This window comes from Adiantum capillus-veneris, chromosome 22 (genome assembly GCF_014529385.1).
Source record: "Adiantum capillus-veneris isolate H3 chromosome 22, ASM1452938v2, whole genome shotgun sequence".
NCBI lineage: Eukaryota > Viridiplantae > Streptophyta > Polypodiopsida > Polypodiales > Pteridaceae > Adiantum > Adiantum capillus-veneris.
In genome coordinates this window covers 80,172,449-80,190,195 of record NC_140952.1, presented here as the reverse complement: position 1 = coordinate 80,190,195, position 17,747 = coordinate 80,172,449, and the positions used below count along the sequence as shown (strand labels likewise).

General features: G+C 44.5%; 1 protein-coding gene across 2 annotated transcripts in view; it reads right to left on the bottom strand.

Moving 5' to 3' along the window:
• Nucleotides 1-2,428: 2,428 nt before the first annotated feature.
• Nucleotides 2,429-17,747, bottom strand: part of COAD (4-phosphopantetheine adenylyltransferase) — an 86,962-nt gene continuing 71,643 nt past the window's right edge. For both annotated transcript variants that reach the window (XM_086495919.1, XM_086495920.1), the window contains 2 exons: nucleotides 3,386-3,455; nucleotides 2,429-2,779 (listed from right to left, as the gene is read on the bottom strand). In XM_086495919.1, the coding sequence (XP_086352045.1) occupies nucleotides 2,645-2,779; nucleotides 3,386-3,455 (205 nt within the window). In that variant the 3' untranslated portion in view covers nucleotides 2,429-2,644. The remainder of the gene's footprint in view (nucleotides 2,780-3,385; nucleotides 3,456-17,747) is intronic.

The window sequence follows — 17,747 nt, the reverse complement described above, 5'->3', positions numbered from 1 at the left end:
ACACGAACACGATCAAGGTTCAAAAGAGGATTTGTCATTGACTTCTAATAGTAGAATCTAATTGGCACAATGCTGCTCTTGCTTTGCACACGTACACTTGGCCAAAAAAGCTAGAGATTTTGGCTTTTCCCAAGCCCCGCGGTGTTGCTCACATAATAGCACACTAATGTGTATAGTTTATTGTTGATATTAGCCAATGGGATGTACCCTAGGTTTGAACGAGGAATGTATTTTGTGGTTAGTATGTTGGGGATTAATGTAGCTAAAAGTTTTTTTTTGCTTACCCACTTTTAGCTTTAGGATAAATATAACTGCAAACTGACGATTTCCTCTGCCTACCTAATTTTTTCTATTTCTTTGGAAGTTAACGAGCTGCTCTAACTAACACACAACGTTGTAGTAGGGCAGGTGGCATGGGCCTCTTAAAGGCTAACAACGGATCGACTACCTACAATGGCGATTGCACGAGCTGGTTTTGTGATGGTGCTGAAGAGTGGCTTATGACTAGTTGGGATTTGTCTGAGCTGTACTCAAAGGGCATGCCTACACTCTACTACTTAAAGGTGAGGCTTAACAGGTTTCTGTGTTTTCTATTGTCTTCCTGGGCGGTTGTGCTTTGTTGCATTTAAATCGTGAATTGAATACTCTTATGTGCGTAACGATATGGCAAAGGGGAGGGATAAGCAAACAACAATGGAGGTGCAAACATTGGCTTCTTCTCAGGCGGGCTATTCTGGCTTGATGTAAAAAAAAAAAATGAGTTTTCTGCTAAATACATACAAGGAACATGACACAATTGGTTTTTAAACTTGCATATAATAGAATGAATGGATGTTTTATGCTCACAATTTGCATGTATACTCCTGAGTTTTGTACTAAATACATACAAGGAACATGCCACAATTGGTTTTTTTACTTGCATATAAGACAATGAATGGATGCTTTATGCTCACAATTTGCACGTATACTCCTGAGTTTTGTACTAAATACATACATACAAGGAACATGCCACAATTGGTTTTTTACTTGCATATAAAAGAATGAATGGATGTTTTATGCTCACAATTTGCGTGTATGCTCCTGAGTGGATGCGTGCTTTCTCTAATTGGAAAGGGCTTGCTTGAGTTACGAGTTCACTACTACCTTTAAATATCTAATGTAGGGTGGAGCCTCATTTGGCCAAGGATATCTTGTTTGAAATTCATTCGGTTATGTCCACTTCGTTTGTATAGCCATGGCAAGATTAATTGGTTGTACATATACTAGCAGGGCACTAGGTAGCAACACAAGGATATGAGCATGAAGATATTGTGTCTGTGTGTTTCTTATCTAATATCATCTACAACTCTCTCCAATTGGGGAGAGTATTGCTTTAACACAAAAACAAACACACACACACACACACACACACACAAACAAACAATCTAGTGAAATTTCATTTGCATTCATAAACAATCGACTTAAAGGTGAAAAAGGTAAAATACTGAAAAAGTTTCAGCACAAACGCTTTCCCTTTCGCTTAATCAAGAGAACAAGAAAACACATAAAAGAATCCACTAAGTAAAATCCTTAAAAAACTAGAAGATGAGATTTGAAGGCAGAGTAGCCTAATTGAAGCAACACAAGGACATAATCAAATGGCTGGATGTAGGACTTGATAAGGTGTAAAGTAGTTGTGCACTCAAACATAACACAAAAAAAATAACCCATTGTTTTGGTCTTTTATTCTAAGGACAAAACAAGGACCTATGCCCAAAATTAAGGTATTTTACAGCATAACTAAAATGCACAAATTTTGACCTTGAAAATCAAGGCCCAATGTAATTACAATTGGGATATTTACACTACAAACCGGGATATTTCAACCACATCATGATTGAAATGTTTGCAATCTTATATTTATGCTATAATGGATTACTACTTTTTTTTATAAATTGTCCTCATTGTTTTATCCGATGGACTTCGCCTGGCTTTTCCATTGATTGGAAAAACTTGCTCAGTATTTTGTAAAACTCGTTAAAGGGCAAGATCTCGAATGTACAACGATCATACCCGGCAAAGTCAATCCTATCATGCCACCTCCTCAAAAAGTTAAATGAAGCCTTGGTAGGTGATGAACCCTCAAGGGTCCACTACATAATCATGTTATTAATATACCACACGAGTGTCCCAAGAGGGGTAGCCTCTATCCAAACCACCTTAGGACAAGAGTAATGAAATAGCTCTTCATAGGCCTACCATATGAGCAAGTGGGAAGGTAGCCAATGCCTATCACCTCCGCCAATCAGCAACATGAACTAGTGGCTAGATCTTTTGTAAACAATTGCCAAGTATCCTTACTTCCTTCAAGAAGAATGTGGAGTCATTTTAGTTCTCTTGCAATATGGAGAGAGAGAGAGAGAGAGAGAGAGAGAGAGAGAGAGAGAGAGATTCTTGAAGACTCTTAAGCAGAATTGCTATCCTCAGCACGTAAAGCTTACAAATTGAGAGCTCTATCTTAGTACACATTATGATATCCCAAGATGGGACCGGCCCACGGAGGTACGTGTGTCAAATGGAAGGTCCGTGCCTATGACATGCCGTCCTTGAGGCCAGTTAGAGGCTTGTGCTTTTACTGGTGCCTAGCGATAGTCACCTCAAACTCTCAAGTAGATAGGGGCTCTTCCACCTTGGCATCTCTAGAAACACTTTGCTCTTCAATCTCTCTTGCTAGTTGCTGCCTTCTAAGGGTAGAGCTCAACTTTTCACCTTCTCCTTCAACAAGCTCAATAACTTCAATCTAAAAAAAAAAACATTTAAAAATCAATCGAGGGTAAAACTTTCCTTAATGAAAAGGGCATAAAGGTATAAATTTCATGACAAACATTAACAGAGTGAGCTAGATAACCATGCCATAATCTTATGTCATCTTGTGAACCATGCATAAGACGTTACAAATATATAAAGAATCCTCTTTTTCCAGCAAAAGCCTGCCATCATGTCATTTAAAACGGCAGGGAAACCCACACACACACCCCACCCCTGTACACTTTCCACACATCTAACAATTTAGATGGATATGCATTGGAAGTTAAGAGTAAACTGGAACATCATAAATCCCCCCCCCCCCCAAACCGATACCGTGACTTGCTGCAAAGACAAATAGGATAGTAATGGCGGTACTTTTTAATCAAGACGATATCTGTGTATGATTAACAACCAACACCACATATCAGACACCATTCTGTGTAAAGTTTAAACTGGGTGAGCTGATGGTCCAGAGGCTCTAAAACCTTTCCTCGATTTGTGCATGCAGAAATTTTTGTGTACTTTACATGCACATAGATCAACGCTGAACTCCGAGATATTAGCAACCATAGGAGAAGTTAATAACAGCAAGATTTACCTTTAGTAGTTTAAGCCCTCTTTCAGCCCTTTTCTTGTTCACAGCTTGGCCTCCAGCGACCGTTTCCTTACTGCATCCACCGCAAACATAGCCCACAATTACATGAGTGGCTTTGCCACATGGGCAATTGTTCTCACAATTACAATTTGCATAAAAGAAAAATTTAGCTACATACTTTGTGCTAAAAAATGGAAAGGCAATGGATTTACCTTGATTCCTAAACTAAACTTAAACTACCAAATAAAGCATTAAAAGATGAATTCTAAGCCTATGATTTGAAATTCAATGATCAAGCAGCATTGGATTCGGTGCTTGACGAACAAAAAGAGTAGGAAAATCAACCATATCATGCATACCTAGACAAAAGCTACGGCATCCCTACAAGTGGAAGGCAGGGAGTGGCAAGACAATGGTCGTGAAGGCAGAACCTAGGTGGAACAGGCCATATACATAGGCAGGCCTATATTTAGGGGTTGGTTGGGCAGTGTTTCCCTGGTCTCTAGCTCTATGTTATTAGGTTGAGGGCTCTGGACTAGGGAACTAAGGAGGTCAAAGCTTCTGCGAGCTGGAAAGGCTATGAACATTGGGAAGGCCTAGGTTATGGCTAGAACGAACTACATTTGCAAGTTGACCAACTAATGATTATGCAATCAATCATTAAATTGCAATCATTGCATATAGTCATGGAATGTTTAACTGTGTTAATCTCCCATAATAACGTCACTAATAGCTTCCTTAGAAAGCTATTTCATAGCTTCCTTAGAAAGCTATTTCATGGTCATAAGTGAAAAGAGTATCGCAGATCAGAAAGAGTACTACCAGGAGCTCTCCCCTAATACGAAATCCTTGTTCATCCCATCCGCCTTAGTAGTCCATATGGAAACCAAGGCATGATGGACCTCAACTGCTCTACATGCAAAAGTTCCTGCCTGGCCTGCATCTCTCTATTACAGTGACAAAAACATCATGTGGGAACTGCTCTCGTTGCAAGAGATCTTTGTGTGAAGTGATCGCTGCTCTGCATGTTGTAGTACACAAAATAATGCAAGAAGCCAGGTGGTCCACAATATTGAGTGCAGGCTCCTTAGGTGTAGCAGGAAAACTGTCTCTTGCTCTCTACTGTGGGTGCTCCTCACTCCAATATACACAGCAATATCTACGGCACACAGAAAGACAAACAAAAGTCATATCAGAACTAAAATATAAGAAATATACTCACGTAGACACAGCAAGGTAGACTCCAAGCCCAATGCAAGCTTGACTGCTTTCAATGTATCATTAGCTACAAACTGGCTGGCAGCACACAGCTCCAGACCAAGTGCACGCAAGGCACAATGGGGGTGTTGAGGCTAAACAGTGCAAGGAGAGTGCTGTGTGTAAGACTGGACTCTGGACAAAAGTCTCGTATCACGACTCGTACCAGACAGACCATATGTACAATAGCGACACAACATCCATAACTGCTAGCAAATATTTCTGAAAGACAGCTGCACATATCTGGATTACCACTCCTCTGTGTCCCATCAAGCGCCTCTGGTCCACTAGACCACTGGCGGTTATGGTCTATCAGTTGAGTGTCCTCCCAAGTATGAACCCACAGCCAACTGTAACCGCCTGCAAGTGACACTGTAGCCCTCTTATAGGTTGCCTACCAAAAGTCATCTCATTGTCCCGATGAGTGAAGCTACTAACCAAAAACTGCTACAGCTCCCAAGAATATACCTTGTATATACAATGAAAAGACACCCCTGGGCTACTGACACTCTGAAGGAGGAGGCTGATGCGGGTAAAATGGCGGGCAGGAATGTGGAGGCCAAGTGTATGGAGCCGGATATGCACCAAACCTAGAGGCGGAGGGTGGTACGTCGGAAATGGCATTCCAGTTCCCTGTCCTGGAATGGATGCTAAATGGGAGCCTGGGAAGCTGGAAATGGATAGCCAGTGAAGGCGCCCAAAGGAGAAGCATAGGCTGATGATGCTGAACGTAGGAAGGCCAATGCCTGAAGGGTAGATTATGTCTGTGTAAGCCACTTTGATCCTATACAGTGTGAAGCACCATGCTGACTACCCACCACCTCTGAACTGGCACAAGTCGTCCCCACTGACAAAGTCTCCATGGGGAGGGGCATAGAAGCAGTGGCAGCAGAACTGATAGTAACTGGTGCACCCTCAGTAGATGTAGGCTCAGAGACCACCTATTAGGCCTGAAGCCGCTGGGCTACTCCTTCCTGTCCTCACGTTACCAGCTCCATTCCATTTCACTCATCTCTCTGTGCACCTGCTCCCATCTTCACTCCTTCCACTACAAAACCCACCTTTGACTGAAACCGGCCTGTTCAATCCAAAAAGGGCGGTAGACTTTACTTCAAACCTTGATTTAGCTTTCACCCATTATTAGTCGTCTATTATACCTGCGCTATAGTGACACAAGAGAGGGGAAATGGGATACAGATGCTAGAATGCACCTGTATGAGAAGACCGACACCAGATTGGCCCCTAACTTAGGCGCCCCTTTCGGTATTTCTTTATTCTTTAAAAGAGGGAATAAATGCTGTGGATCCCTACAAGCTGCCCCGCACAAACTTGGCTGAATTTCAACTGTTCCGGCCTGATTTCGGCAGCATAACTATACTAGGACCCTTCACAGTCAGTATTCCCACGCATTGACAGACTTTCCCGACGCATACGGGCACTTTGCAAAACCTGGCGAGAATCTGCAGCACGCTGAATTCTCTGTTTTCAGCCCTGAAAATGCGCCAGATCACCTGTACAGCGGTCCCCTTGCGTCCCCGAACCTCCTGGGGGTATTAGGGTCCGTTTAGGGCCAAAACCCTAAACCTGCAAAAATACACAGCAGGCTGTAATTTACTGTTTCGGGCTCCGTTTCGCGTGCCGGTCGCATCCGTAGCAAGTCCTCCAGCTCCCGCACCTCTAGGGCTACTTGCCCTTTGAATCGGACGAGATTTCTCGCGTGAAACCTCTCCGAATTCACCTGTACCTGCGGGGGATTAGCCGCTAGCTAATCCAGTACCTGTGCAAGAGGCTCTTGCCTCGGCAATCGCGCATGAACCCACACAACTGTACATTGGTCAAATGAAGAGCCCACTAGAGGGGCATAACATACTGCCAAAGGGGAGAGAGAGGGCACTGCGTAGCGTGCAGGGCATCACTCCTGGCACCGCATTGTGCATAAGAGGGAAAGCAAGCACTCCATAGCTCTTAACCTGTGACAAAACTGAAAATGAGGCTCTCCCACTCCTAAATTCAGCACCACTTCTTGTTGCATGAGGCAAGTGCACCAGAATGTGCCACTTGGCACATTTACAAGCATTTTCCCATTTCGGGGTTGCCGCCTAAAAATCTCCCAACCGGTTGCCCAGTTGACTTCACGGCAGAGTAAGAAAATGTTCCCCTTGTCATTCCGGAGATAATGACGTCAACACATTTTCAGGTCCCAAAATAGCAGTTCTCTAAATTTTAGGAGATGCTGCCATTGTATCTTTCTAGGTCATCCGACCCTCTTTGTACATTGCGGCCACATCCAGAACTGAAATGTAGCCTCTGTAGCAAAGGATTCCACTTTGGCTAGTCAATGACCCCACTTGGCTAACCATAGTCCTTGTCCAACCTTAGTGCTCTCTTGCCCTCAGGCCTGGACTCCCTCTGGACAGTTCCACACTAGCTATGCAATGCAGGCAGTTAGATTTCCCGAGGGGTGTTTCCAAAAAGTGAAAGTAAATAGATAATAAGAAAGAAATCAACAAAAAGGATAGATAGTAGTCACACGCTGGTGACATACCCCCCTCTTGAAATCTCAACCGTCCTCGTTTGCATCTATGTCGTTCATGCTCCTAGTCAACACTGATGTATTCAACACCTGTCGACACATGTACGACACATACATGCTCATTGTCAACCCTGGTGTATTCAACACCTCGTCGACTCATGTATTGCCTGCGTGTGAACCCTGTCCCAATGACATAGTGGTAGCTGCGCACTCTGCCATTGCTTTGAGTCACTAACTTTCCAATGACAAAATGGTAGCTGCACATTTTGCCACTGTCTTATAGTACACGTTGGATCCCGTAACACTTTCGAGCATACCCAAACCGACAGTTTAAGAATGCAGTTACACATGTACTCTTCAATAGAAGCAATCACTGTATCCTTGACAAACTGACAAGAAATACTCACTTCTATAGCACTAACCAAACTTTTGGACATTCCATAAGAGCAATTGCCAAACTGACAATCTGTACAGCTCTAACATTCATGTAACAGGTATTTGATTTGAGCTCATTTTAAATACCATGTCCATCATTTGTTTCAGAAGCCATTGTCACACTGACAATCCATGTAGCTTTGAAACTCAAGGGGTCAAGGTAGGTTGCAAATCGAAGGCTTCCAGGTAAAGTGATAACACAGTTGGTGACTCTGCAAGTTAACCTTCTTCCATCCACTTAGCATCCATTGGTGGATAGTTTCTGAACTTTACCAAGTAACGCCTAGCAGCCTTGCCTTTCACTTTCCTTTCTTTGTGTGCCAAAATCTGTTCAAGGACCAAGATCTCGTCAAGTTCCTCGACTTCCGGCTGATCTTCAGCTGGCATATCTTCTGGCACATCACCCACATAGGGTCTGAGAAGACTCACATGAAATGCATTGTGAATCTTCCAACTGTCAGGCAATTTCAGCCTATATGCAACATCACTGATTATGTCGCATACTTGAAAAGGCCCATAGTAACGCATGCTGAGCTTTGGAAACAGTCTTTCCTTGCCCTTCATCTTCTTTAACCTTGCCTTTTCAAAGCGTAAAAGCACCCAATCACCAAGTGAATATACCACTTCACGACGGTGACGATCAACTGCTTTCTTTTGCTTTGCCTGAGTCCTTTCTAAGGCCACTTTGACCTTCTTGTACATTTCATCCATGTCCTGAACATACTTATCTGCTTCAAATATCTTGTCCTTTGTATGCAGTATGGGAGGAACTTTCTTGCCACCTTCAACTATCTCAAAGGGTGCCTTGCCAGTTGATGAATGCACCGTATTATTGTATGCATACTCCACCAATGGCAAATACTGCTCCCACTTTCCTTTATGCTCTGACACATAGCACTTCAGCAGATCTAGGACAGTAGAATTTGCCTCTTCTGACTGCCCATCTGTTTGAGGATGAAATGACGAAGAGAATTTGAGTGTGGTGCCCATATTCTCAAACAAGCCTCTCCAGAACAAACTTGTCATGCGTGGATCACGGTCGCTAACAATCGACTGTGGCATGCCATGATACTTGAAAATATTGCTCATAAACAAGCGTGCCATCTGATCTGGCTTTATCTTCTTCCTGACAGGAATAAAATGAGCCTGTTTGCTGAATCTGCAAATAATGGTCCAAATACCATCGTTTCCTGTCTGCGTTCTCGGAAGATCAAAGATAAAATCCATAGCAATACTTTCCCATGGTTTATCTGGAATAGGTAGTGGTTGCAATAACCCTGGTGCCTTTTGCCTGTCAAACTTGACCTTTTGGCATATTAGGCATTCTCGCACAAAGGCATCCACATCCCTTCTCAATGCAGGCCAATAGAAGAATGTCTCAACCGCTTTAACTATAGCATCGATACCACGATGCCCTGCATACGGTGGGACATGACTCTCTTCCATAACTTTGCGTCGCAATGGCTTTGTGACACACAATCTGCCATGCATCATCATGAACCCGTCTTTAAGAAGATAGTGTTCATGACGTTGTCCATCCATTAGTTGCTCGAAGACCCTTGCAAAATCTTCATCATTTGCATACTGTTCTCTCATATCATCAAGTTCATGATGATAAGGAATCGACACAGCTGAAATTTGTGGCTTCCTTGACAAGGCATCAGCCACAACGTTCTTCTTGCCTTCCCCATGCACAATCTGAAAATGAAACATGGACAAGATATTTGCCCATCGCATATGCTTCTCAGATAACTTTGTCTGTGTCAAGAAGTATCGCAAGGTCTGATGGTCCGTTTGGACAACGAAATCTGCACCTAGCAGGTAGTGTTTCCAACTTAAGAGCGCATGAATCACAGCCAGTAACTCTTTCTCATAGACCTGCATGGTCATCTCTGGCCCTTGCAAAATTCTGCTCTCATAGGCTACTACCCTGCCATCTTGCATTAGCACTGCACCAATGCTACTACCGCAGGCATCACACTGGACCACAAATGACTTCCTAAGATCTGGCAACACAATGACTGGATCTGAAGTCATCTTTTCCTTTAAGAGATTAAAAGCTGAAATCTCTTTTTGTGTCCATCTTAAGGTGACTGCCTTCTTTTGAAGAGCATGTAAAGGTGAAGCAATCTCAGCGAAATTTCGGATAAACCTTCTCTAATAGGAGCATAGTCCCAAAAAGCTTTGGACATCATGCACCGTCTTCAAATTTGGCCATGACTTGATCGCTTCAACTTTTGCAGGATCCATTCTGACACCATCCTTTGAGACAATGTGTCCCAGAAAGTGAATCTCTTCCAGAAAAAACTCACTTTTCTTTGCATTGATGAGCAACCTATGACTGCGTAGCTCTTTGAACACAATGGCCAAGTGATGCCTATGCTCCTCTTCATTCTTTGAGTAGACTATTATGTCATCAAAGAATGTACCAACAAACTGCTGGTGTGGACGGAAAATTCTGTCCATCATCCTATTGAACGTAGCAGGAGCATTTGTGAGACCAAAGGGCATCACTAAAAATTCGTAAAGGCCAAACGTCGTTCTAAAAGCAGTCTTGTGCACATCCTCTAATCTAATGCGGATCTGATGGTACCCACTCTTTAGATCTATCCTGCTAAACATAGCTGCTCCTTCTAATTTGTCCATAATATCATCAATTCTAGGTATAGGGAACCTATTCTTGATGGTATTCTTGTTCAGTGCACGGTAGTCTATGCACAACGCCATGAGCCATCCTTTTTCTGCACCAACAACACTGGAGAACAGAATGGAGATGAACTGGGCTGAATCAGTCCCTTTTCTAACAGCTCCTGTACTTGGCCCATTATCTCTTTCTGCTGAGCCGCACTAACCCTGTACGGAGGCTTATTTGGTGGGCTACTTCCTAGCACCAAATCTATCGCATGGTCCTCGGGTCTCTCTGGCGGTAATTGAGACGGTAATGAATCGGAAAAGCAGTCACTATACTGTTGTAAAAACATTGACCTTTCTTTATCTAGCACAGATAAATTTGATTCATCACAATCTGACTCTTCACGTGCAAAAACCAAGTACGCAGAAAGATGCGTTTTCATTACAGAAGTAATAGCAGAAGCTGATACAGTAGGAATAGACTCCCCTTTAAGCTTTACATCCAGAATATGAACCTTTCCCCTGCTCTGTACAATGATCTTTTTGTTGTAGGCATCCATGATTCCCTGTACACGAAACAACCAAGGAATACCTAACAACACATCACATCCGTCCAGTGGCATGATGTAAAATTCTTCAGCATCTACATAGGACTGGATATGTAGACGCAACTTTCCAATGATGGGTGTCACAGCCTCTGTATGGCCAGGACATGCCAAACCTGCCTCTGCTGTATACCCCATCTCTTCAGGTCTGATTCCCAACTTTGAAGCCAATTATGGGGAAATGAAGTTGGCTTTGGCACCTGGATCAAAGAAGATAAGCACTGTTTGATCCCTGACCTTTCCCCATGCTCTGCAAAGCTCACTTGCATCTGAATTTGGCTTATCGCCCACCATATCTGGCACTAGACCAGCCATGGGCTTCTTTCCTTTCTTGTCTTCCTTGTCATCAGAATCAACTGGCCTTTTCTTTGTAGGACAATTGTAAGCAATGTGGCCAGGCTACTCACATATAAAGCATTTGTTCTCTGTCCTTAGGACCTTCTTTTGCTCTTCTGACTTGCGAGGAAAACGTCTTTTCCATTTCTTTGCTGGTCCTTTTTCTGATTCAGCCGTAGCTTTATCTTTCCCTGCGTTGGCCGACTCCTGAGTCCCTTTAGGAGCCTCATTGGGAACGTGTTTCTTGGCTGAATTTTTCTTACCTGATCCTGCCTTGACGCCAGTGTTAAATTCACAATCTTCTCCCTTGAGCAAACCGTTCCCAGTGTTTGCTACCTCGATGAGCTGCGTCAAAGTAGTGACTTTTGTCTTCGTGCAGTATTTTCTCAATCCTTTGGGTAGGCCACAACAGTATTTTTCAATCTGTTCTGTCAATGGCACAAACCTATAGGAAGTTACTGGAAGTAGAGCTTTCCAAAACTTCCGATTGTAATCATCCAGATTTCTGCAAGTGGCAGCATTTAGCTGGTGCCATTCTGTCATGACATCTGCTTCGAAATCATCACATAACCATGCTGCTGCAAAAATCTGCTTGAAGTAAATCCATGTGGACGGAGCTTGCCCTTGAAGCAATAAAGTTGTCCACCATTGTCCCGCATTTCCTGTCAAGAAAGTGGCTGCCTTGCGAACCTTTGAAGCCTCTGTAAAGTTTCCCCCTGCATAGGCCTTGTCAAACTGCTGGAGGAATGAGAGAGCCTTCTTCCTGTCATCAAACCCTGTAAAGGTCGTGAATGACACACCTTTGCCACCTTCTTTATACGGAGTTGGCCTCTCCAGCGGCGTTAAATTGTCATATGGAAGTGACTGAAACATGGGAACACTATTAGGGTTCATCTGTGTTCCTTGGCCGCTATTAACTTGACCTGGAAATGCCATATTTGGCTGCTGATTTGTAATTCCAGCCATACCAAAATTTGCATGTGGCATCCCAAATTGGCCCTGAGTGCTCTGAAACCCTGGTTGCATACCCATGACACTGTACATGGGGTTAGGCATCATCGTTTGAGCACCCCCAAACATTGTTCCTGGCGTGTAAAACTGATTTCCAGGTGCATGACCAGCCATGCTCTGGAATACGGATCCACCTCCAAAATAGCCAGGGTGTACTAAAGGTGGTGGGAAGACCTGTTGCATAGCCTGTAGGTTACTTCCCTGCCCATTAGAACCAACTATAGGCTGCTGAAAGGTGGCGGGCTGAACTGGTACAGCTTGAAAAACTGGCATCTCAGCCACCTGTTCTTGCACCTTAGGCATAGGTTGTGGAGACTGTATGTTCTCCGTCAAGTGTACAGGTGTTTCCATTGACTGTGCGGTATGAATCACCTGTGCTCGAGCCTTAACAAGCTTTTGAATATGATCCAGTGACCCAACTTGCTGAGACGGAACAGGAGGTTGCAGAAAGGCTAAAAACCTCGGATTCTGCATTACTTGTGTGAACATAGCCACAGCAGTAGCCAACTGGGTCCTGAATATATCGTCATCTGTCTGTGGTGGTCTTGAGGACTCACCCACTTCATGTCTCTGTTGACCCTGTGAAGAGGAAACCTCTTCAGTCACATCATCTGTCAGCCATAATTGCAATTCACTGTGTCTGGTCTATGATCCCTGTGTCTTCAAGCCCAAAACTGACCAAGGCTCACTTCTATGGGAAAAAGTGATTTAATCCCGTCGATGGAACCATGAAACCGGCCTGTTCAATCCAAAAAGGGCGGTAGACTTTACTTCAAACCTTGATTTAGCTTTCACCCATTATTAGTCGTCTATTATACCTGCGCTATAGTGACACAAGAGAGGGGAAATGGGATACAGATGCTAGAATGCACCTGTATGAGAAGACAGACACCAGATTGGCCCCTAACTTAGGCGCCCCTTTCGGTATTTCTTTATTCTTTAAAATAGGGAATAAATGCTGTGGATCCCTACAAGCTGCCCCGCACAAACTTGGCTGAATTTCAACTGTTCCGGCCTGATTTCGGTAGCATAACTATACTAGGACCCTTCACAGTCAGTATTCCCACGCATTGACAGACTTTCCCGACGCATACGGGCACTTTGCAAAACCTGGCGAGAATCTGCAGCACGCTGAATTCTCTGTTTTCAGCCCTGAAAATGCGCCAGATCACCTGTACAGCGGTCCCCTTGCGTCCCCGAACCTCCTAGGGGTATTAGGGTCCGTTTAGGGCCAAAACCCTAAACCTGCAAAAATACACAGCAGGCTGTAATTTACTGTTTCGGGCTCCGTTTCGCGTGCCGGTCGCATCCGTAGCAAGTCCTCCAGCTCCCGCACCTGTAGGGCTACTTGCCCTTTGAATCGGACGAGATTTCTGGCGTGAAACCTCTCCGAATTCACCTGTACCTGCGGGGGATTAGCCGCTAGCTAATCCAGTACCTGTGCAAGAGGCTCTTGCCTCGGCAATCGCGCATGAACCCACACAACTGTACATTGGTCAAATGAAGAGCCCACTAGAGGGGCATAACATACTGCCAAAGGGGAGAGAGAGGGCACTGCGTAGCGTGCAGGGCATCACTCCTGGCACCGCACTGTGCATAAGAGGGAAAGCAAGCACTCCATAGCTCTTAACCTGTGACAAAACTGAAAATGAGGCTCTCCCACTCCTAAATTCAGCACCACTTCTTGTTGCATGAGGCAAGTGCACCAGAATGTGCCACTTGGCACATTTACAAGCATTTTTCCATTTCGGGGTTGCCGCCTAAAAATCTCCCAACCGGTTGCCCAGTTGACTTCACGGCAGAGTAAGAAAATGTTCCCCTTGTCATTCCGGAGATAATGACGTCAACACATTTTCAGGTCCCAAAATAGCAGTTCCCTAAATTTTAGGAGATGCTGCCATTGTATCTTTCTAGGTCATCCGACCCTCTTTGTACACTGCGGCCACATCCAGAACTGAAATGTAGCCTCTGTAGCAAAGGATTCCACTTTGGCTAGTCAATGACCCCACTTGGCTAACCATAGTCCTTGTCCAACCTTAGTGCTCTCTTGCCCTCAGGCCTGGACTCCCTCTGGACAGTTCCACACTAGCTATGCAATGCAGGGCAGTTAGATTTCCCGAGGGGTGTTTCCAAAAAGTGAAAGTAAATAGATAATAAGAAAGAAATCAACAAAAAGGATAGATAGTAGTCACACGCTGGTGTCATTGACTCATTCACAATCATCACCAAGCCATCCTCAAATCCATCTTTCTCTGAACTACATTCTTCTGTAATCCAGAGAGGTAAACCACCTAATTTCCTATAGCAGTTTGACTTAAGTACTTAACAATGAACGTTGGGCTATTCATTCCCTAGCAGAAGCACTGAATACTCTCAAAGGCACTCACCAAATGCATAGTGCAAGTTAGGATGGAATGTATCGAAAACTACTTCAATGTCATCAGAGACTCTTTAATAAAGATGTTTTGATCATCAGACAGTACGATAATATGAGGTGCCTGAAAACTGCAGACTTCGACGGATCTGACCGTGCGGCGAGGATCTGCTGCGGGAAGGTGAGATCTACGAGGTTCGGGACTTCTACTGCGGGATCTAACTGCTGAAAACTGAAAACGTTGGTCTATCTTGAGATTCCATCGCGGTAGATCTGCAAAACGCCAAGGCTGATCTGCAAATCAAAAACCCTACAGCTGAATGGGGGTCTGCTGCAAAAACGCTAGGCTTTTGCTGGTCTAGATCTGAGTTTTGTCGCAATGCTTGCTGATCCAAAAACGCTAGGACTGGTTCTGGGTTCTGTTGCAAAAACGCTAGTGTTTCTGTTGTCCTGCTGTTGTCGGGTTGTCCTGCAGATGCAAAACGCTAGGGCTGATTTGCACTGTTGAAAACGCTAGGTTGCTGATGAAGAAAATGCTAGGTGTCCTGCTCCAAAAACGCTAAGTGTCTTGTGGGGGTCCTGCTAAGAAGGTGCCTGGGGAAGGGGAAAGGTCGGAAAAACCTCCTAGTGGGGAAAGTTCTTCTTCGCCACTGCCATGCGAAGTATCCATTCCGCTTCGGGTGATGACCATCCACTGAAGTCGTAGGTTCTTTAAGTTCACGAGGAACTTGGGTTCTTGTGGGTCTTGGGTTCTTGAGGTTCTAGAGTCTTGAGGTTATGGAGTCTTGAGGTTCTTGACGTTCTTCTTTCGCTTGCAATCTGTGTTAGAGAAGGATCTTCTCTTTACCCGAGCTCTTCCCTTTCCCGCGGGCGCACCCCTTGGCGGCCTTGCGCTCACACCAAGGTTTCTTTTTCCCACCTCACGTCGATTGGCCGGCCGCTAAGTGCACGGTCCGCTCTCAATGAGTGAAAAGGGAAACAAGGGGAGGCTGGACAAGCCCTTCTTTCTTGGGTTCCTGTCACTCTGCAAAAACACGATTAGGAATCGACACGCCCAAGAGGACTTGGGTTACGTGTGACCGCAACAAGCAAAAAACAAACTCTATGGTTCTTTCCTTGAGTGATACAGAACACTGCCAAAGCTCTGATACGAATGTAAGGTGCAGTGGAAGTGAATGTTGAACTTTGCTCAAGATGAGTGCTCCAAACTGTGCTCAAGGTTCCTTTTACTTACGAAAGGGAGAGCCTTCCGTTTCTTTAGTGAGAGAGTGCAATGGACACAAACAAAGTGGTGAACAATGTGAATGAAGGTGCATGAGACTGAGAGATAGAGAGAGAAGAATACGACACCAGAATGTTGTCGAACCCTCCTCCGAAGGCCCCACTCTCTATAGCGAGAGCGGTCTACTATTGATTGCACAAATCTCTACAATGCTTGGACTTGCCGACGATGTCGAGATGATGAGGACGACGACGACATGCTGAAATCTGAAAACACTAAGTGCTGAAATCTGCAAATCTTTATCTGTTGAATTCTCACTCTATGTCGATGACGACTATGCGACGATGACACGCTGAAAACGCAGAGGCTGAAATCTGCGTTTTCCGGGCTGAAACTGCAAACTTCGACGGATCTGACCGTGCGGCGAGGATCTGCTGCAGGAAGGTGAGATCAGCGAGGTTCGGGACTTCTACTGCGGGATCTAGCTGCTGAAACTGAAAACGCTGGTCTATCTGAGATCCCGTCGCGGTAGATCCGCAAAATGCCGAGGTTGATCTACAAATAAAAAACGCCAGGGCTGAATGGGGGTCTGCTGCAAAAACGCTAGGCTTCTGTTGGTCTAGATCTGAGTTCTGTCGCGATGAATCTGCAAAACGCTAAGCTTTCTTGCTGATCCAAAAGCGCTAGGGCTGGTTCTGGGTTCTGTTGCAAAAACGCTAGTGTTTCTGTTGTCCTGCTGTTGCCGGGTTGTCCTACAAATGCAAAACGCTAGGGCTGATTTGCACTACTGAAAACGCTAGGTTGCTGATGCTAGAAAACGCTAGGTGTCTTGGTCCAAAAACGCTAGGTGTCCTGTGGGGGTCCTGCTGAGAAGGTGTCTGTTGAACATGAGATTCCTGCTACCTCTTCTGCCAGATTGTGCTAGCGCTAGGTTTCCTTATATATTGGCTTAGTCAAATTGCCCTACCCAGTTCCCAACAAAAGTCACTTAAAAATAATAAGTGAAAATTGGCTAAAAATAGGGAAAATAGGTCTATGCACTATAAAAATGCTCCTGATGGGTTCTGACTAAAATCTGATGGTCATGCTGTGTGCAACTAGAGGATATGCATCTACTCTAAGTGCCTGGGCTTGCACGGTCTGCGAAGAGTCTCACAAAAGTGCCAGATCACTTCCTAAGCTAGGCTATCTGAACCCCTGTCATGAAGTAGCTTGTCTACGTACACATAGGGTTAGATGTGCACGTGACATCCCCTCCTTTTCAAAGTGAGGTACTGGTACCGAACTGTATGGCGTCGAGGGAAATCGCCAACAACGTCTGGAATCCTAGAAAGGACTCTTCGCCGGCCCACTCTGATGCATGGGTCATGCGATACTTGAACTTCATAAAGGTCTGCAACGCTTGCTTCTTTGGCCCGCACCGAAATCGACACAAAGTCATATGTGGCTTCTTCAATGCTTCAACTTCCTCTATAGTCATGCATCTACCTTCTTCAAGAATCTCCAAGGATAAAAATTCCTGAAACCACTTGCAACACAAAAACATGAACATACCCATTCCATGTAAAGTGACCAGAAAAATTCTAATCTCCTTTAAAGACTGTGCATGCAATGCAGATGAACAAAGTGACGCAGTGCCAAACCGTTCATCAAACACACGCAAACAATTGGGTCGAATCTTGACTTTCTAATCTAAATCAATCAATTGTGGCAAAACACAATGGAAATGCCGATGCTTGATGCTCAATCCTTCTTGTGCTCTTTCGAATACTGTGTTATGCCAAGTAAGAGACATGGGATATGACTTCCTTGGGTGCAAACATTTCATCTTTTCATGAGTAATCCGCATACATCCGTGCTCATTCATGAGTGCAACGTGTCCATCGTACAATATGGCATGTCTATGAAATGGGATCACATAAGGACGGTGACTAAAATACAGGAAAGCATCACGAATGAAA